At 43.0% G+C, this 22018-nt stretch overlaps 1 protein-coding gene across 6 annotated transcripts in view; it reads right to left on the bottom strand.

The window, feature by feature from the left end:
* The window catches only part of cfap221 (cilia and flagella associated protein 221), a 295786-nt gene that overhangs the window by 61144 nt on the left and 212624 nt on the right, over window positions 1-22018 (bottom strand). For all 6 annotated transcript variants that reach the window (XR_010975322.1, XR_010975323.1, XM_068035142.1 and 3 more), the window contains exons 20-21: window positions 14247-14399; window positions 469-569 (exon numbers count right to left, since the gene is read on the bottom strand). Coding sequence is in view for 4 of the 6 variants with exons in the window: in XM_068035142.1 (XP_067891243.1) it covers window positions 469-569; window positions 14247-14399 (254 nt within the window). In the remaining 2 variants the exon portion in view is untranslated. The remainder of the gene's footprint in view (window positions 1-468; window positions 570-14246; window positions 14400-22018) is intronic.

The following is a 22018-nucleotide window of genomic DNA, read 5'->3' as shown; positions in this document are numbered from 1 at the left end:
TGTTCGAAATCTATCCCATTTAGCATGGTGATAGTGCCACACAACACGATGGATGGTATCCTCAATGTGAAGGTGGGACTTCGTCTCCACAGGGACTGTGCGGTGGTCACTCCTACCAATACTGTCATGGACGGAGGCATCTGTGGCAGGCAGATTGGTGAGGACAAGGTCAAGTATGTTTTTCCCTCGTGTTGGTTCCCCCACCACCTGCTGCAGACCCAGTCTAGCAGCTATGTCCTTCAGTACTCGGCCAGCTCGGTCAGTAGTGGTGCTACCGACTTTAGTGAATTCCTTCATTGTACACTGAAAGAATTCTTCTTTGTAACCAAACTGGGTGTTTGTGTGACTAATTATGGGATCTATTTAAAAGCATACATACGTTTTTGGTGTTGTTTCTTGTACATTGGTAAAAGTGAAATTAAAAGTTTCAGCAGATATTTACCCACCTAAAGTTTTATGAATACATACCATCGTGGCACCCATGTACTGGTTAGAAAGTCGGTGCTGGATAAGGCCATAACAGCAGCAGAAGGAAACTTCTTCCAAGTCATGAGACCTTTAATTACTTCCTGTTTGATCAAGAGCAATACAGTTAATAGGTCTAGTAATATGTCTTCTATAATCACTATCCAGACTTGATGTGAATACATACAATTGAACAAAAAAATCAATAGTCCATACATTAAATTGTTTTCTTGGTATATTTTTATTGCATTAGTAATAGTGGCGCAGTGGTTAGCACCGCAGCCTCACAGCTCCAGGGACCCGGGTTCGATTCCGGGTACTGCCTGTGTGGAGTTTGCAAGTTCTCCCTGTGCCTGCGTGGGTTTTCTCCGGGTGCTCCGGTTTCCTCCCACAAGCCAAAAGACTTGCAGGTTGATAGGTAGATTGGACATTATAAATTGTCACTAGTATAGGTAGGTGGTAGGGAAATGTAGGGACAGGTGGGGATGTTTGGTAGGAATATGGGATTAGTGTAGGATTAGTATAAATGGGTGGTTGATGTTCGGCACAGACTCGGTGGGCCGAAGGGCCTGTTTCAGTGCTGTATCTCTAATCTAATCTAATCTAATAATTCACTACCAATTAAAATAATAAGGGGCTCGACTGATGGCTCAGCAAATTTCCTCAGCGAGTAGCTGAGTCTTACAAACCTGGAATGTAATATCTTCAATTGCTGGTTTGTGTTGAGTTGGCTAACCTTGGCTGTGAACAGATAGAGGCATGACAATTGGCCTCGGTGCCCTTAGATAGGAAAGGAAAATTTGCCAAGGTTCTCTGCTGACCTCTGAACTGCACATTAGGCAAAGACAGGATGCAGGCATTTGGAATGTTGCCCATTGTTTCAACAAACTGCCACCACTAACTGTTGAAGCTGATTCATAAACAATGGCCAGTTGAGTGAAGAATCACAGTGTAATTGTCACTTGTAAACTCTCACCCCAGCAAGAAGTCTGGGCGAAGGAAATCAGTAAGACAAAAAAATGTAAACATGATTTAAAATAAGAATGCAGTCAGTTATACTGAATACTGAAATAAAATACAAAATATATTACTTACCTATCGGCTTTTATTTGCTACACTTATAAATAAGATGTGTAACAAATTTTTCCATGTTTATTAATCAGATCATCATTTAACAACCAACAAAAGTACAGGATTCATTAAGCACATTTAGACAAAATAAGATTAGCTAGTAAACCTGGTATTCTGAGGTCTATGATGTTGTTTTTTAATATATTTTACTATAAATGGAACACAACTTAACAGGAACTCATTCGTGATGGTTACCCATTTACCATGGGCAATGCTGTTAAAGACTGACTTACAAATTTCAGGCACATACTAGATATTCTCTTGCATTCAGCATAAATGAACCCTGTCAGGAACACTAAGCTACCATACCTATTATTTACAGGTACAGTAGCATAGTGGTTATATTACTGGACTAGTAATCCACAAGCCTGGACTAATGATCCAGAGATATGGGCCAGAATTTTACATGGTGGCGGTGGCTCTGCCAACCAGCTGAAAATTTTGCATGAGCCAGGCCCTTAATTGGCTTCGGTCGGGACTTCTGTCCCGCTGAGGCAGGAGGTCCCGCCTCCAAGAGCAGCCAGCCAATTAGAAGGCCGGTAGCTCTTCAGTCCCAGCAGTGCCACCGGGAACGGTGGCCACTGCTGAGACTGCACCCAGCGAGAGGAGCAACATGAATGTTGCCCTCGGAACAGGTAAGTGGGGATTGGGCCTCACTGGGGACAATCAGCTGGGCTCCGGTGAGGGATCGGGTGGAGGTTGATCAAGAGGACGGAGGGAAGTGGTGGCTTGTGCAGCTGGGGACCCTCCATGGAGGACAGCATTCCCGATCAGGAGGACCCATACTCCTCCCAGCTCACAAGGAGGCTGCTAAGTATTACTGGGTGGCCTCTTCCGGTGCTGAAGTGTCTTATCACTGCTAGTAATATACCTACGGTGGTGGGAGGAGGCCCTTAAGTGGCAATTAATTGGACACTTAAGGGCCTCAATTGGTCTGGGGCAGGCCGGCCATTTACCACTGCCCCTGCTCCTGGTAAAATAATAGTAGGGGTGGGTAGGCAATGGGAATAGCACCACCTGCCTCCCACATGATTTTACGACCCCCCCCCCCCCCATTGCCTCGCAGCCCCCTCCCGGGGTGGGATGTAAAATTCACACCTTGAGTTCAAATCCCACCACGGCAACTGGGGAATTTTAATTCAGTTAATTAAATAAATCTGGAATCAAAAGCTCGTATCAGTAATGGTGACCATGAAACTACCACATTGTCGTAAAAAGCCATCAGTTTCACTAAAGTCCTTCAGGGAAGGAATTCTACAGTCCTTACCCAGTCTGGCTTATCTGTGACTTTGGTCTCACAATTATGTAGTTGGCTCTTAACTGCCTTTTGAAATTGCCTAGGAAGCTACTTAGTTGTATCAAACTGCTACAAAAAGCAATAATAAGAATAAAATTGGGAAAACTGTACCTCAGTCTAGTCAAGCACATACTCATATAGTCACATTAACAGAATCATACCTCAACCAATGTCCCAGACTCCTCCATCGCCATCCCTGGGTATATCCTGTCCCACCAGCATGAAAAATGGTTGCAGGGAATTAAACCAGTCGCACTGCAGCAACTTGTCAAGGCTCCTTTGACAGCACTCCCAAAACCTGTGACTGCCTAGTAAGACGAGGGCAGCAGGTGCATGGGAACACCACCACATGCAAATTTCCTTCAAGTCACACACCATTCTGCCTTTCCTTCATCGTTGCTGGTTAAAATTCCTCAAACTTCCTACCTAACAGTGCTGAGTACCTTCACCACACAGACTACAGCAGTTCAAGAAGACGGCTCACCAAGGACAGTTAGGAATGGGCAATAAATGCTGGCCTTGTCAGCAATGCCCATGTCACGTGAATGAATAAAAAACAGGAGCTTACAATTGTAGCCATTGTAGCTCAATATTCAATCATTTAGCAGATTAATTTGCAGAGAAGTGATGGGAGGTGAGCGTTGTCATCAAGAAAACCTCTTGTTATTTCCATTGGATCCTAAAACTTTGCAAGTACCCCCATGTGCATTTTATACAGAGAGTAGACTACAGTGAGATGAGGCCAATTGTAAATCAAGAAGCTATTTGTTGCACAAAGTACAGGAAGCTACAGTACACAGTCTTCACTGAAATTCAATATCACCCCTACTGTTCCTTGTAACATTGAAAACTGAATAAATTACACAAACTTATCTCAATAGTCTAGCTTAATTTTTATATATCAACATTCACTGAGCTGATGGATTCTAACCTTGAAAAGAAGGATTTCACCTCATAAAACAGCTGGTACTCCAAGTTCTTGCAAACTGTTTAACAAACCGCGACTGAGAAATTGGGTGCAGGGGAAGGGTAGGCCAGAGGAATACCCGATATTGAGGACTGGGTCTCATTTATATATCAATCCAAACAAATGCTTCTTCTTCTTTATTTCTTTTCCAGACACAAACATGTACTTGTTCTCATGTAGGGGTTCAACAATATAATGGTATTGATCAGGTTTTAGAGTGCCAGCCCGTGTTCTGGTTAGAATGGAAGTGTGACAGAGGACTGATGCAGAAGAAGGAATCACAGCTGCTGCCATGAAACAGAGCATTAAACACTTCCTGCAGACACAACAAAAGCTGGATATTGAAGGAATGTTTATCCCTTTCTGTTGAGGAAGATGCCAGGCTGATAATTGCGAGTGTGCAAGGCTTTATATAGGCTCAACCTTACCTCTAGTTTTTATATTCTATACTTACTTGATAAAATCTAGAATGCTATTCATTATTTTTACAGCCACATCCAGTCGTGAATGGTCATGGACAATTAAACATCTAACAGGAGGAGGAGGCTCCACACACATCCCCATCCTCAATAATGGCAGAGTCCAGCACATCAGTGCATAAGACAAGGCTGAAATGTTTGCAACCACATTCAGCCAGAAGGGTTCAGTGGATGATCCATCTCAACCTCCTCCTAAGGTCATTCAGCCCATTGAGCCTGCCCTGCCATTCAATAAGATCATGGCTGATCATCCACTTCAATGCCTTTTTACCACACTTTCCTCATATCCCGTTCTGTCATTGGTATTTAGAAATCTGTCAATCTCTGCTTTAAACATACTCAATGCCTGAGCTTCCACAGTCCTCTGGGGTACAGAATTCCAAAGATTCACAAATCTCTGAGTAAAGAAATTTCTCCTCACCTCTGTCCTAAGTGCCTTCCCCCTTATTTTGAAACTGTGTCCCCTGGTTCTAGACTCCCCAACCAGGGGACACCATCAGAATACAGGCCCAGTTTCCCCAATCTCTCTTCATAGAACAGTGCCGCCATCCCGGGAACAAGTCTGGTGAACCTTCGTAGCACTTCCTCTATGGCAATAATATCCTTCCTAAGGTAAGGGGACCAAAACTGCATACAGTAATCCAGGTGCGGTCTAACCAAGGTTCTATACAATTGAAGCAAAACTTCACTACTCCTGTATTCAAATCCTCTTGCGATAAAGGCTAACATACTATTAGCCTACTTATTTGCTTGCTGCACCTGCATGTTAGCGTTCAGTGACTTATTGACAAGGAAACCCAGGTCCCTTTGTTCATCTACATTTTCTAATCTCTTACCATTTAAAAAATACTCTGCACATCTATTCCTCCTACCAAAGTGGATAACCTCACATTTTCCACATTATATTTCATCTGCCACATTCTTGCCCACTCACTAAGTCTGTTCAAACCCCCTTGAAGCCGCTTTGCATCTTCCTCACATCACACATTCCCACCTAGTTTTGTGTCATCTGCGAACTTGGAAATACTGTATTTGGTTCCCACATCCAAATCATTGATATATATTGTGAACAGCTGAGGCCCAAGCACTGATCCCTATGGTACCCCACTAGTCATAGCCTGCCAATGCGAGAATTACCCGTTTATTCCTACTCTCTGCTTTCTACCTGTTAACCAGTCCTTAATCCATGCCTGTATATTACCTCCTATCCTATGTGCTTTAATTTTGCTAACCAACCTCCTGTGGGGGACTTAATCAAAAGCCTTCTGAAAATGCAAGTATACTACGTCTATTCACTCCCCTTTATCAATTGTTAGTAACATCCTCTATAAACTCCAACAGGTTCGTCAAACATGATTTCCCATTCATAAATCAATGTTGACTATCCCTGATCAGATCATTATTATCCAAGTGTCCATTTATCAAATCCCTTAGAATAGAGTCTAGCATTTTCCAAATGACTGATGTAAGGCTAACAGGTCTGTAATTCCCTGTTTTCTCTCTCCCTCTCTTCTTAAATAGTGGGGTGACATTTGCTAACTTCCAATCTGCAGGAACCGTTCCAGAATCTATAGAATTTTGGAAGATGATCACCAATGCATCCACTACCTTCATAGCTACCTCTTTCGACACTCTGGAATGTAGAATATCAGGTCCTGGGGACTTAGCAACCTTCAGCCCCATCAATTTCTCCAATACAACCTTCTGATTAATACTCATTTTCTTCAATTCCTCATTCTCCCTAATCCCTTGGATCTCTAATTGTGGGAGATTTCTTTATCTTCCTCAGTGAAGACAAACAAAAAGTAATCATTTAGCCTCTCTATTCCTCATTTAAAAATTCTCCTGACTCTGCCTGTAATGGACTCACATTTGTCTTAGCCAAACGTTTCCTTTTAATGTACTTATAGAAGCTTTTATAGTCTGTTTTTGTGTGTTTTGCTACCTCACATTCATATTCTATTCTCCTTTTCGTTATCAGTTTCTTCGTCCTCCTTTGCAGTATTCTAAAATTCTTCCAATCCTCAGAGTTACTACTATTTCTGGCAACTTTATAGGCCTTTGCTTTTAATCTTTTACAATCCTTGACTTCCTTTGTTATCCATGGTTGACTGTCTTTTCTGTTGGAGTTTTTGTGCCCTGAAAGAAGGTGTAGTTGTTATAAACTATGTAATATTTCCTTAAAGACTACCCATTGCCTATGTGCTGTCATACCTTTGAATGTATTTTCCCAATCCACCTCAGTCAATTTGCCCCTCATACCTTTATAATTTCCTTTGTTCAAATTTAACACCATGGCTTCAGATTGAACTACCTCACTTTCAAACATAATGTAAATTTTCAATCATATTATGGTCACTCATACCTAAAGGTTCTTTTACAACAAGTTTATTAATGAGCCCTTTCTCATTACATAATACTAGATCTAAAATAACTTGTTTTCTAATCGGTTCCTCGACATACTGCTCTAGAAAACCATCCATAACACACTCCAGAAACTCGTCCTTCACAGCATTAATGCTCATTAGGTTTACCTAGTCAAAATGCAGATTGAAGTCACCCATTACTGTATTACCTATGCTATATGCTTCTCTAATCTCCTGATTAATACCATGCCCCACACTACCACTACTGTTTGGTGATCTATAAACAACTCCTACCAATGTTTGCTGCCCCTTGCTGTTTCTTAGCTCCACCCAAACAGATTCCACATTTTGTTCTTCAGATCTGAGATCTTCCCTGACTAATGTACTGATCCTATCCCTTATTATCAGCGCAACACCACCTTCTTTTCCTTTTTGTCTGTCCTTCCTAAATGTTGAATATCCTTAAATATTCAGTTCCCAGTCTTGGTCACCCAAAAGCCACATTTCCGTAATGGCAATTAGATTATACCCGTTTACTTCCATTTGTGCCTTTAAATCATCGACCTTGCTGCGAATGCTGCATGCATTCAGGTAGAGTGCCCTTAACCTTGTCTTCTTGACATTATTCTGCATTCTAAGCCTAATTGATGCTCGCCTTTGTTTCGCCTGTCTTTTAATGTCACTTGCTACTTTTCTACCTCCTGTTACCAGCTTTACTTGCTTCCAATTTGAGCTACCCCTCAGGTTCCCATCCCCCTGGCTAGTTTAAACCCTCCCGAGCAGCACTAGCAAATCTACCTGCAAGGATGTTACTTCCAGTCCTGTTAAGGTATAGCATGTCCATCTTCTACAGGTCCCCACCTGCCCCAGAACCGGTCCCAATGTCTCAGAAATCTGATTCCCTCCCTCCTACATCAATTCTCCAGTTCAATCGATCAATCCTCCTATTCCTATGCTCACCAGCATGTGGCACTGGGAGTAATCCTGAGATTACTGCTCTTGAAGTTCTGCTTTTTAATTTCCTTCCTAACTCCCTAAAATCTGCTTTCGGGACCTCATTCCTCTTCATACCTATGTTGTTGGCACCAATGTGGTCCATGACCTCTGGCTGTTCCCTCTCCCCCAGAAGGATGTCCTGTAGCCATTCCGTGACATCCTTGACCCTGGCACCAGGGAGGCAACACACCATCCCGGAGTCACGTTTACTGCTGCAGAAATGCCTGTCTGATCCCCTATCAAAGCGCTGTGACAATTGCTCTTCCATTCTTCTTCCTCCCCTCCTGTGCAGCTAAGCCAGCCATGGTGCCATGGACTTTGCTCTGGCTGCACTCTCCTGAGGAACCATTGCCCTCACCAGTATCTAAAATAGAAAACTGATTAGCAAATAAGATAGACTCAGGGGACTCCTGCACTGCCTGCCCAATGGTCATCCATTCCCTCTCTGCCTGCATGTTCCTAACCTGCGGTATGAACAGTTCCCTAAATGTGCTATCTACATAGTCCTCTGCCTCGTGGATGCACAACAGTGACTCTAGCCACTGCTCGAGTTCTGAAACCCAGAGCTCAACCTTGTGCAGTCGGTGACACTTCCTGCAGGTGTGTTCGTCTAGGACATGTGGTGCATCAATGTCTTCCCACATACCGCAGGACGTACATTCCACTTGGCCGAACTGACCTGCTATGCCATAATTTAAATTTTATTTTATTACAGTAAGAAGTAGAATAACTTACCAGTTACTCACTTCTTCCCCTATACTGAAGAGAGAGGCAGCCAGTGGAGGCAGAAAAAAGGTAGAAGAAAGAAAGAAAAAAGGAGCCCCTCTCTCACGCACCAAACTCCTACTTTACACTCTGTGCACTCAAAGCAGCTCTCAGAGCAGTAAATTTTTTTTTCTTAATTTATAGTGCCCCTCCTTACCGAGCTCCCTCACTTACCAAACTCCCTTCTTCACACTCAGTGCAGGCCGATTACCGCCACGTCAGTCTACTCTCAATCATCAGCAAAGTGATGGCAGGTGTCATTGATAGTGCTATCAGCGGCACTTACAGTGCAATAACTTTCTCACTGATGCTCAGTTTGGGTTCCTGAAGGCTCACTCGGCTCCAGACCTCATCACAGCCTTGGTCAAAACATGGACAAAAGAGCTGAATTCCAGAGATCAGGTGAAAGTGACTGCCCTTGACATCAAGGCAGCATTTGATGGAATGTGGCATCAAGTAGCCCTAGCAAAATTGCAGCCAACGGGAATCGGAGGGAAACTCTTCACTGGTTGCAGTCATACCTAACACAAAGGAACATGGTTGTGGTTGTTGGAGGCCAATCAGTTCAACCTAGGACATTGCTGTAGGAGTTCCTCAGGGTATTGTCCTCGGCCCAATCATCTTCAGTTGCTTTATCAATATCTTTCCCTCCAAGATAAGGTCAGAAGTGGAGACGTTCGCTGATGATTGTACAATGTTCAGCACCATTTGCGACTTCTCAGATACTGAAGCAGTCCATGTCTGTATGCAGCATGACCTGGACACCATTCAGGCTTGGGCTGATAAGTGGCATGTAACATTCGTGCCATACAAGTGCCAGGCAATGACCATCTCAAACAAGAGAGAATCTAACCATCTCCCCTTGATGTTCAGTGGCATTACCATCGCTGAATCCCCCACTATCAACATCCTGGAGGTTAGAAACCAGAAACTGAACTGGACCAGCCATATAAATGCCGTGGCTGCAAGAGCAGGTCAGAGGCTGGGGATTCTGCAGTGAGTACCTCACCTCCTGACTTCCCAAAGCCTGTGCACTATCTACAAGGCACAAGTCAGGAGTGTGATGCAATACTCTCCAATTGCCTGGATGAGCGCAGCTCCAACAACACTCAACAACATCCAGGACAAAGCAGACTGCTTGATCAGCACTCCATCCACCACCAGCATACAGTGGCAGCAGTGTGTACCATCCAGAAGATGTACTGCAGCAACTTGCCAAGCCTCCTTTGACAGCAGATTCCAAACATGCAAAATCCACCACCTAGAAGGACAAGGGCAACAGATGTATGGAAACACTAAAATCTGCAAGATCCCCTCCATATCACACACCATTCTGACTTTGAACTATATCGCTGTTCCTTTACTGTCACTGGGTTTAGAAACCTGGAACTCCCTCCCTAACAGTGCAGCACATGGACTGCAGCGGTTCATGAAGGCGGCTCAACACTACCTTCTCAAGGGCAACTAGGGATGGGCAATAAGTGCTGGCCTTTCCAGTGACGCTCACATCCCATGAATGAATAATAATAAAAAATCAACCTGTGGTGCTGTCTTGTGAACCTGTACCCAAATCCCTCTGCTCTTCCATAGCACAAAGCCTACTCCCAGTTAGAGTATAATCATTCTTAGTTTTTTTACCAAAATGCATGAGGTCAGTTGACAGTTGCAAGGACACCTTCAGCTAACATCTACCAAAGGCCTGGTGCTGCCATTGGCAGTAATACTCAACTGTGCCTTAAGTCCTGTCCACCTGTCTGTTCCCAGGCTTGCTTCAATGATGTCCTAAGAGGAAGCTCCTCAGCAGTGCAAAGCAGGGCTAATTTGATCCTTACGATTTTCTTCTTCACTACCTCCACTTCATCAGTCATCAAACAGAGGGTTGGAGTGGTGCAAAATATTGGCTTCTTGCCTCCACCTATACTGTGCCAGCTACAAAGTTTTGACAGGTGTGTTTGTAACCTAAATAATCTTTGCAAAGACTGAGATCTAAATTTAAAACATTAACAGCCTTTGTAATTTAAAAGAATTTTAAAAGAATCTAAGGAAGAGATAGCAGAGGCATTAACTACACATTTTAATATTTAGTTAGAAAAACTTGTAATGTCAAAAGACTGGTGAATAGCTAACATAATTCCTATATTTAAGAAGGGGGACAGAACATGCCCAGGGAATTATAGACCAGTAAGCTTCACATCTGTGCGTGGAAAAATCATGGAATCCCTACTAAAGGAGAGAATAGAGGGGCATCTAGAAAAGAAAAATATAAAAATGAATAGTCAGCATGGATTTCAAAAGGGAAAATCTTGCTTGACCAACCGTATTGAATTTTTTGAGGAGGTAACAGAGAGAGTAATGCAATAGATGTAATTTATCTGGATTTTCAAAAGGCCTTTGATAAGGTGCCCAAAAATGGACTAATGAATAAGGTCAGAGAATTGGAGTTAGGGGATGTGTAGCAGAATGGATTGCTAACAGGCTTCAAGACAGAAAGCAGAGAGTGGGAGTAGAGGTTAATTATTCAGAATGGCAGAAGGCGGGAAATGGTATTCCACAAGGATCAGTGCTGGGACCACTGCTGTTCACAATTTACATTCATGATTTGGACTTTGGAATAAAAAACACAATTTCTAAATTTGCAGATGGCACTAAACTGGGGGCTGGGGGGGGGGGGGGGGGGGCGTGGGATGGTGAATACTGAGGAAGACTGCACAAATTACAGGAGGACATTCATAAACTTGCAGAAATGGGCAAATAATTGGCAAATTACGTTCAACACAGGTAAATGGTAAGAAGAACAGGGATGTCACTTATCACTTGGAAAGTGCAAGTCTAGGTTGGGTAGAGAAACAAAGGGATCTTGGAGTACAAATGTGCCAATCACTAAAAGTTGCGCCAAGTTAGCAAGGCCATAAAAAAAAAGAAACCAAGCACTAGGCTTTATTTCTAGAGGGAAAGAATTGAAAAGCAGGGAAGTTATGCTAAACCCCCTGTAATAAACCTTGGTTAGACCACACTTAGAGTACTGCATGCAGTTCTGGTCGCCATATTATAAAAAGGATATAGAGGCACTAGACAGGGTGCAGAGAAGATATACAGGGATGATACCAGAAATGTGTAGATAAACATATCAGAAAGGGATAAAAAGGTTTGATCTGGCCCCATTGCTGCAGAACCCTCCATTCAGTTGGACCGTGCCATACCACCTATCCTTCGTGGAAAGGTTTGTGCAGAAAAACATCTTTGACCACAAATCCATCAGGCTGTGGTCTGCACGGAATGCCCTCAAGGCCCTGTGGGAAAAGGAGATGGTGGATCCTGTTGGATGGTTCCCTGATCAGACTGTCAAAGTTATTTGGCAGAATGCCTCATTGCCAGAACTTTCAACCAAGATGCAGCTTGGTTGGTGGTGAGAAGGGCCCTCCCCGTCAGATCCTTCCTGCATGTCCGCAGTCTCACCGCCTCCGCATGCTGCCCTCGAGGTGGCTGTGGTGGGGAAGAGATCGTCATCCATCTCCTTCTGGAATGTGCCTTTGCAAAGCAGGTGGGGAAAGAAATCCAGTGGTTTATGTCGAGGTTCATCCCGAGCAGCTCCGTAATGCAGGACTCAGTGCTGTATGGACTGTTCCCAGGGATGCACACAGAGATAAATATTAATTGTTGCTGGAGGACCATCAACTCGGTGAAAGACTCTTTTTGATCTGCCCGAAACTTGCTGGTCTTCCAGTGCAAAGAATTGTATACGACCGAGTGTTGCAGACTGGTACATTCCAACGTCCAGGACTATGTGCTGAGGGATGCACTAAAGCTTGGTGCAGCTGCCGCAAAGGCAAAAACGGGAAAGGCCACTGTGTAAGGTCCTCCTGCCATAGTATACCGAGGGACTGGAACCTATGTAAAACCTCTCGGGCTGTATGCACCAAAAATATTTTTGCTATGTAATGTAAATGTACATTGCATATAAAATGGAATGGCAAGAGTTGTGAGGCACCTCATGTTCTGCATCGAAGGAATCTGATCTCTACTGTACTTTCCGAAATGTCAAATTTGAACTGTTTTGTTATGTCTTTTTTGCAAATTTTTATGAATAAAGTATATTTTTCAAAAAAATATAAACAGGCAGGATCTCTTTTCTTGTGAAAAAAGAAGACTGAGGGATGTCCTAACAGAAGCCTTTAAAATAATGAAAGGTTTTGATAGAGTGTATACAGAGAGAATTAATGTTTCCACTTGTGCGGGAAGAGCATAACTAGAGGCCATCAGTATAAGATAGTCAACAACAAATCCAATAGGGAATTCAGAAGAAACGTCTTTATCCAAAGAGTAGCGAGAATGTGGAACTTGATACCACAGGAAATGATTGCAGTGAATAGTAAATTTGCATATGTAAGACAAAGCTAGACATGACTATGAGAGAGAAGGGAATCGCGAGTTATGATGATAGATTTAGATGAGAAAATATGGTAGCAGGCTCAAGTGGACCATAACTGCCAGCATGGACTGGTTGGACTGAATGGCCAGTTTCTGTGCCATATATCCTATGTAATCTTTTGTAATTACTACAACATTTTCAACCCTATATATAGCCATTTATTTGTAAGTGACTGCATCTCATTAAATTTACCCATCATTTCTTTAAGGGCTCTTAGGTGTAATTACCAAACTTCTCTGTCAAACTCAATGCCAAGTTGTTCACTGGCAAGGGGCTCACCCACAAAATGCAAATGAAGCTGACTTCTCAAAATCAGATGAGGCATGATTCTCCCTGCAGGCTTCTAAACCCCACTGACAGGCTCAAATGGGGGTCAGAAGCCTGCACTGTGTGGGAAATAGTCACTCAATGTGATTTTTCTCTGGAGGGGCCAATTAATGGCAAGGGGACAGGCTCGCTATCCAATTAAGGATGGTGAAAGGGGTCTTGAAGCTGGAGGGTCAATCAGAGGCCTTCCAGGTTGAAAGCAGCAGTAGCACGCCATAGCAGGTAAAATAAAAAATGGCCTTTGCTGCCGGACCATCACACTGGTGGGGGGTGGGGGAGGAGCCCCTCTGTAGGGTGGCCTGCAGCTGCTGCTGCACCCAGACAGGCATGGAGGGTCTCTAAGCCTCCCTGGACCGTTGCCTCCCCCCCCCCCCCCCGCCCCCAATCTGTTGCTGGGAGGCCATCGCCAGGCAACCAAACTGTTCCCCACTACCTCGGGGAACCTGGAGGCCGATTGAACAATCCTAGTCGGCCTCCTTCAATTGGCCGTAAGTGGTCTTTAATTAGTTTAATCGGCTACCTGTTACATGTGGATGGATAGCCCTGCCACCACCAACGCCCACCCGCCAAAATGGCCCGGATGTAGGATGAAGTGGGAATCAGAATGGCAGCCAGCGGAGCTATTTTTAGCTCCTTCCCACCTCTGTTCCTAGCCACGGGGCGGGCTCAAAATTCAGCCTGTGGGGTCAGCAAACTAACAGCTGGGCAAATGCTAATAATGATTTGTAAAGCTAATGCCCAATTAAAGAGCCAATCGAGAAATCTAGCCAAGTGAGTCTTAGCAGGCTATTCAAAACTGCATTGCATTATAGACAAGACTGAACTTATTTTCATCTCAATTCCACACTTTCTCGCAAAACCCATGAATCACAATTAGCAGTGGTTAGACTGCTTGATGTTCTTTTTTCTCCTTTGTCCAATTTGACAGAATAAAGTTAACTAAAAATAACAATACAATTTCAATAGCAATAGAGAAATTTAAAATTGATAAACATATTAAAAACAGATCACCAGGAGTTCTTACATCTTGATCAAGAAATTTCTTCTGTGTGCTGGCAACATTGGTTCCATCTTTGCTGACTATGTTGTATCTTGGTAGAGGACAAAGGTGATATTCCAGGTCTGTTTCAGCGTATGAAAGAGGCCTCTTATATGCATAAAGATCAGGAGCAGGGTTCTAGCAAAAGACAGGAGTAAAGGCTTTGAATATCTTTATCTACATATTTATCTTCATATATCATAGCTATCTTTATATATGCATCTGTAATATTTTACCATCTGAAGTTTCATGGTGGGTTTTCTGATTACTTCAGTGTTTCCATTGCGAAAGACAACCAAACCAATGTTACAAGAAATTTTCTTCTCCCCTTCAGTTGCCAGAGTTCTCCACACACAGTGCAGCACAGCAAACAAAAAGTAAGTTGTGAATTGTAATTTATCATCATAAAGTTTACCAGCATGTTGCAGACCTCATTGTCAGCAGCACTGTCTGTGCTCTCTCTTTGTGTGTCCCATTATCAGCCTGCATTTCCTGACTACTGATTACCCTCTGTCTTTAGCTCTGTAATGGGTCTTGGCATTTGTCCACCAATCGCTCCCTGTATTTTCACCCAATCCTGTGTATCATCCTACATACGGGCATGGAACAGCTGCTGTAGCTGGAGCAATTATTGCAGTATAAATAAATGTAAATGAGAAAAGACTAGGCAACAGCTGCATGAATATTCAAAATATAATTTCTTGAAGAATTGCATGATATTCCAATTTGTGGGAATGGTCCCATCAGTATTATGTTTGTGAACAATGTTCAGAAATTATTCTCAGCTCTAAATATAGAGTCATAGAGTTATACAGCACAGAAACAGGCCCTTCAGCCCATTGTGTCCATGCCGGCCATCAAGCACCTATCTATTCTAATCCCATTTTCCAGCACGAGGCAATATATCTGGAACATCTCAGGTTGTCATGCACAGACATGGAAAATCACAGCCTGTATTCTTTTCCAATTTCAGTTTCCTGTTGGTGATAAAAACAAAATAGGGGCCAGACCTGCCTTCAGCATATGTGAGGTTATGTGAACAGCAAAGAGGGGGGCCTGGTAAATCATGTGAGGTTAACCACATCTAATTCTAATTAGCACTCTGTGCATGAAGAATGACTGCAGGAAACTAAACCAGTCACACTACTGGCTAGTGGGGGAGGAGGGAGTTAGAGTTGGGGTGTGGGGGTAAGTGGTTTTGTGTGGCTGTGTGTAAATCAGGGGAGCTCTCCAAGGGGCTTGTGTGTGAATGGAGGAAAGGGGGAACTTTGCAAAGGGCTTGTGTGTGAACTGCGGGAAACTTTCCAAGGGGCTTGTATGTGTACAGGGGGCTTGTATGTGTACAGGGGGAGCTCTGCAAGGAGCTTGTGAGTTAATGGGAGAAACTTCAGGTGATGCTGTAAATGGCATCTCCATTGCTGCCCTCATCACATGAACAGGAGGGACAGCCACCTCAATTATGTGAAATGGCCGCCCGCCACGTAATCGTGGCAGTGCGGCTGCTCATGTCACAAGCGGGAATGCTGCCTTTTTTATCCAGCTGCTGCCGCTCCTGGTGGCGGGATCATAACATTCAGCCCATAGTGTGGCCTGGGAAGACAATTTATCATTGATGCCTTGGAGGTCCAACTTGAAGATGTGTAACAAAGGTGGATGACTGTCTTTGGAGCACAAAGGCACAGTTACAAATTCAGGGATGGGGTAGAAGCTGTCTGAGATTCTGTGGCATCAGTCACTTCTATAAAGAGTGTGAATGTCTTATTTTTAGGGGAGTTGACCCATACTATGCTCTATCTACTTGTGCAGTAATGTATCCTCGGAATCTAACAATTGCATCCCCTTGGGAACTGGACCAGATATCTTATCTTTCCATTTGTGCATTTCTTAAATCTCTTGATGAGATGAGGCTCAATACCAATCATCAATATTTTACAGCAGGTAATCATACAGATCAACAGTTACAATTGAATTCACTTACTTTAATGAAATACAACTTGACTAGTAATAATATAAAATAGCAAACACACTATATTTCCCTCCGTTAGGAAGGCATTAGACCGCAGGCATTTTAGTTACTCAAAACAGATTGTCTTACTTAACTTAAACAGAATAACACCCGTGCATACTCCTGTCCTGAGCGTGTATAAATCTTTGGTAGCACTTTCTGTTGTTACAACTCAATGGGCCGGATTTTCATTTTTAATTTGGGACCCCAACATTGGGATAATTACCAGGCCCTGATCTTGTACGGCATTGGCATGACACGCATGCCGCAGTTTTTGAATGAAAGGCCAATTAATGGCCAGAAGGCACGTTCGCCAACAAATTAAGGATGGCGGGTGGGCACAGGAATCTAGAAGGTCAATAAGAGCCCTGAAGGAGCTGCAGCCTGCTGCAGGTAAGGGACACAGAGGACGACTCCACCTTTTACAAACTTGTAAAAAAAGAAACGGCCACAGCTGTCAGACCACCATTGCGCAGGGGAAACCCCTCCACAGGGCGGCCTGCAGCTGCAGCTGTGACATTGTAAGTATGGCGGCTGCGGGGAGGGCCTCAAATTGATTCTGGAGCTCTGCCCCTGCCCCCCCCTCCATGCCCCACATCCTGCTGCTAGGAGGTCACCTCCAGGCATCTGCTGGGCTTCAGACTCCACTGGGAGCCCACAGACTGGGTTTTGTGGCTACTTATGACAGTATTTACCTGGCTCCCAGTTTCTCCTAGGTTTTGCTACACACTGTTATAAGAGAAGGATGCCCTGTAGTGCCAAAGAAAACATGCCTCCTTGCATCTGTATAATGCAACAGCACTTCCACTTCATTATCTAAGTGGCAAATTTATTCCTACAGCATATCATTATTATGGAGGGGCTCTCTTTGTAAGATACACATTTTCTTCATCTGCCAAAAAAGTCACTTGTCTTTAAATGATTGCCCTCATTCAAAGAGCTGTAGCACTACAAGAAATTCCACCTCCTAGCATCCAAGTTCCAAGAAGTAGCCTGCTGTGCAGATGGAAGTCTCCATGAATATGTAATGAGATCCAAGCTCAGAAATTCAGACAGGCATTGAAGTGTGCAAAGCATGTGTACAAAGGATGTTCGGATGCGCTCTATTCCAGTTCCAGGTACGCACAACGTAGAAATTTTGCCCTTAATTCACAAGGTTCTCAACTGTTATCTTTTAAGCATTTTAAAACAAATATTTATTCCATGTCATATTCAATAAATCACTCAACTTCCTCAGCACTGGCTTACCAAGGGTTTAGCAGGGCTCGCTTCTGTGGCAAATACTATTCTAAAGAGTGAGCATCAATCACTGCAGATGGTTTAGTCACATGTCAAAAATCCAAAGCAGTTAGATAAGGTCACTGAAGGAGCTGGGGCTTTTCAGTGAAGACCACACACTGCTGCACTTCCTGCCCGAAATTAAAATTTCCCCATATTCTACATATCTATGTATATCTATGTATCTTAATATTATACAAAGTTTATTAATTGCATTGTTATGTTGAAAGGTATGTGTCCATTATAATTCTCAGGTCCCTTTCAAAGTTTCCCTCTGCTAATTTATTCATTGCATATTTATATTGTACATTATGTTCTCCTAGTATGCAGTCATGTGGCTGTGTTATGGACAGATGGAAAGGGGTGTGGATAGTTTCCACTGTTCAACTCCCAACTGACTGCAATCTTGTTTTTTATAAAAATAGTGAGTTAGCCCCCGAGTTTTTTTTTTAGGATCAAATAAACAGACAAATGATAAGTTTTCTCATAGGTTAAAAAAGATAACTTTATTTTTACACAGTTCACAAAATGGTCACAACCTCACCCACACACACATTCAATCACATACACATACACAAGAATAGATTGATAGAGAGCAAAAGGTAGGAGGTAGTTTAAAGTTCAATGTGAGGTAAGTATTTGTGGTTCACAGTAAACCTGCTGAATCTTCTTAGGACGAAAGCCTTTTTAAAGGTGCAGGCCTGGGTGTTTGTAATCCTGAATTTGTAGAGGTGGTGTACAGTTCTCATGGTCACAACTCAGCACAAAGCTGGTGGTGTGGATGTTGTTACCTTCACAGATGGAGAGTCCAGAAGTCACTTTGTATTGTTTCTGCTGTAATGGCTGTACAGTTATTGATCAGCAGGGTTTTTCTTTCTTTCTTTACTCGATCTTTTGCACAGCCTCTGACTGGCCTGCTTTCTGAAGGTATTGGCTTGATCTCCCCTCTCTCTCCAGAGGGCTACCTTGTTAAGGTAAACAATCCATCACACTAGAGTTTCTGTTAGGAGACATATGGCCCTCTCCTCTGTTGTGATCACACAATAGTCCAGGATATGGAGACCATGGTTATCAATTGATGTCGGAATGGGGACCATTCTGCTAACACGGTGCTAATTCACACCTATTTATTTTAGTTTGGGCTGTGAGTCAGTCTGTCTTCAGAATCATTTGTTAGCTCATTCATGTTGATAGGAGTCATTAATATGCAACAGTGTTCCTTTCAATTTCAAAGGGGCTCTCCACAGAGCTATTTCAGATTAGATTAACAAGTTCCATTTTTATAGACAACAGAAAAATGATAGGTTTTGTCGTAGGTTAAAAAAGATAACTATTTTTACGCAATTCCCAAAATTATTTCCAGTACAGGAGGGGTCATGTGACTGCTAATCCATTTTGACTGTGGCACAAGTATCCATGTTCATGTGGTTTTGTTAACAGATGACTTTTTAAATTCATAAGCCTTCCAATTTATTGTTTATTTCATCATGGCTCCTTCCATGTATGACAGCTATTTAATACTTTTAATCTTTTGTTTATTTACTCATGGGATGTGGGCATTACAGGCAAGGCTAATATTTGTTGCCCATCTTAATTGCCCTTGAGAAGGTGGTGGTAACCGCTGTAGACCGTGCAGTGTAGGTGCACTGGATGTGGGCATTACAGGCAAGGCTAATATTTGTTGCCCATCTCTAATTGCCCTTGAGAAGGTGGTGGTGAGCAGTTGCCTTGAACCGCTGTAGACCATGCAGTGTAGGTACACCCACAGTGCTGTTAGGTAGGGAGTTCCAAGATTTTGACCCGGTGACGATTAGGGAACAGCGATGTATTTCCAAGTCAGGATGGTGTCTGAGTTGGAGGAAAACTTGCAGGTGGTGCTACCTGCTGCTCTTGCTCTTCTTGGTGGTAGAGGCTACAGCTTTGGAAGGTGCTGTCTAAGAAGCTTTGGCAAGTTGTTGCAGTGCTTCTTGTAGATGGTACACACTATATCCATGATGCACCAGTGGTGGGAGGATGAATGTTTAACATGGTGGATGGGGTGCAAATCACACAGACTGCTTTGTCCTAGATGGTGCTGAGCTTCTTGAGTGTTGTTGGAGCTGTACTCATCCATGTGGTGGGGAGTATTCCATCACGCTCCTGATTTATGCCATATAGATGGTGGAAAGACTTTGGGGAATCAGGAGGTGAGTCACTAGTCACAGAATACCTGGCCTCTAACCTGCTCTTATACTCATAGTATTTATGTCACTGGTCCAGTTGTGTGAGTTACGAGGTGGGAGGAGTGCACTGTTTATTCGAGTCCCACTTCTCCACAGGTCGCAACATTTATTTAAATTTTCCCACTTACCGTATGTTCCCCAGAATAAAACACATTAACCAGGTTTCTTTAATGAACAACTAAATTATCAGTTTATTATAAAACAAGACTTAACCAGTCATGAAGTAAAGCATAAACACACAGATTGAAATTTTAAAGTTCCCTTTTTACTTTAGCCCCTCACACTCACATACACACATACACCAATTAACCAGAAAAAGAAAAGCGATTTTTATTCAGAGTTCTGTTACAGACAAAAAAACACTTGGGCTGAATACTTGCTCATTCTTGAAGAAAATAGCAGATGAGATATGTTGTGTTCCAAAACTGACATACAATCTTGCCTCCGAGTACACATAGACAGGTCACTGAGATCTTTTAGAACAGTTCCTGACAGGCAGCATTGAGAATTAATTTAGCAGGCTTTTCTTTAAACATTCAGCAAGAATCTGGTCACTTTCTCCATGACACTTCTTCAGGAGCAGGAACTAACTTTTATCTCATTCCAGAAGGTAAACACACTGCCACTACAACCAAAAGCTTGCAAGTTTGCTGCTCTCTCAGGTGTGCGCTGCTGCTCCCAGGCTTGTCTTATCAAGGGGCATGTGACTGACTGCTCTGCCCACATCTTCCCCAATTACCAGTGTCAGGCAAACCCCCCACCTGCCAAGATTGAGGCACACATTATTTCGCCACCTGAACATTAAAACTTAAAATTGAAAGCCCCTGACTGGAAAGATATTTCCATGGTAACCGACAGTGTTGGAACAAGGGACAAAGAGCCATGCCCTGACTCATTCAAGCAACAATGAACTTTTGATTACCAAATGTTGAAGGTGGAGGGAGCTAGCATTCCAGAGACTGCTAAAGGTACAATTCACAAACCTCGTAGGAGAGACTGTTCCAAATAAGGAGCTAGTCACATGACTAACCTGCTGGGTAACCTGGGAGTTTTTTTGAATTTGAACTTCCAGCAAAGGAAATAGAAGACAGACTAAGCCATGTTCTCATGGAGTGAAGAAGGGTGTGTTCCTGGAACTGAAGCAGAACCCTGTCTGCCTGCCTCCATCTCTTTCCTACGGAACGAAATCTTGTGAAGACACGTAAACGCAAAGAGAGAACAGTCTCCGACGTGAACAAGGTTTAAGACAAATACTGGACCCCAATGAAAAGCAAGACCATATCTTCAATCAAGGACTACAGCGAGCTCGAGAAACAGTCACAAGATATTGCCTCAAACTGTTCCACTTATCGTTTCTTCTCTTTTCTGTCCCTATTTGCATGTGTGTACCATGTGTGAATGCTAGCGTGGACGCGTCGTATATCCGTAGGCGTTAACGGCATTTGAATTTAAGTTTAAGGTTTAATAAATTTCATCTTTTTTCTTAAAACCACAGAAAGCCTGTTTGTGCTAATTTCTTTGCCTTATAATTGTAAAACTGTGAACAAGGATTCACAAAAATGGAGCTCAAAACACAGTGTGTTTAAAATTAAACCCTGTTACAATAAGACCAGGTGAAGATAGTAACAGACCCCGAAACACCTTTCACACCTGGTCGTAACACCAGGGCTTCTGTTCTATTTTTAACTTGAGTCATGTGACAACCAGTAAACGTTGTTGCCAAACCAGTTCTTTCAGTGTCCTATTAATGACCCTCTTGAAAAAAAAACTGGACCAACACTTCTTCAGTTTGACTATGAATTCCTCAAAAAAAATTTTTTTTTTTAACAAAAACAGAATCACTTTCATAACAAGTGTCTATTCAATGGTGACATTCAGGATGTTGATGGTAGGAGATTTGGCAATGGTAATGGTGTTGAATGTCAAGGGGAGGTACTTAGACTCTCTCTTATTGGAGACGGGCCTCCTGGGCAAGAGTTACCAGGGCTTCTCACTCCTCAGCGACACTGAGAAGGTCTTTGCCAAAGACATTCTAACAAAGCTCCAACAAGTGGCCAACAGAATATACCCAGAGGCACAATATGGCTTCAGAACAGGCAGATCCATGGTCGACATGATCTTCGCCCTAAGACAACTTCAAGAGAAGTGCAGAGAGCAGCAAACACCACTCTACCTTCCTTTTGTGTACCTCACAAAAGTATTTGACACTGTGAACAGGATGGACTTCTACCGGATACTAGAGAAAATCAGCT

The sequence above is a fragment of the Heterodontus francisci genome, chromosome 7 (genome assembly GCF_036365525.1).
Source record: "Heterodontus francisci isolate sHetFra1 chromosome 7, sHetFra1.hap1, whole genome shotgun sequence".
NCBI lineage: Eukaryota > Metazoa > Chordata > Chondrichthyes > Heterodontiformes > Heterodontidae > Heterodontus > Heterodontus francisci.
Note: the sequence above shows the minus strand (reverse complement) of the source record. Positions and strands in the feature narration are given on the sequence as shown.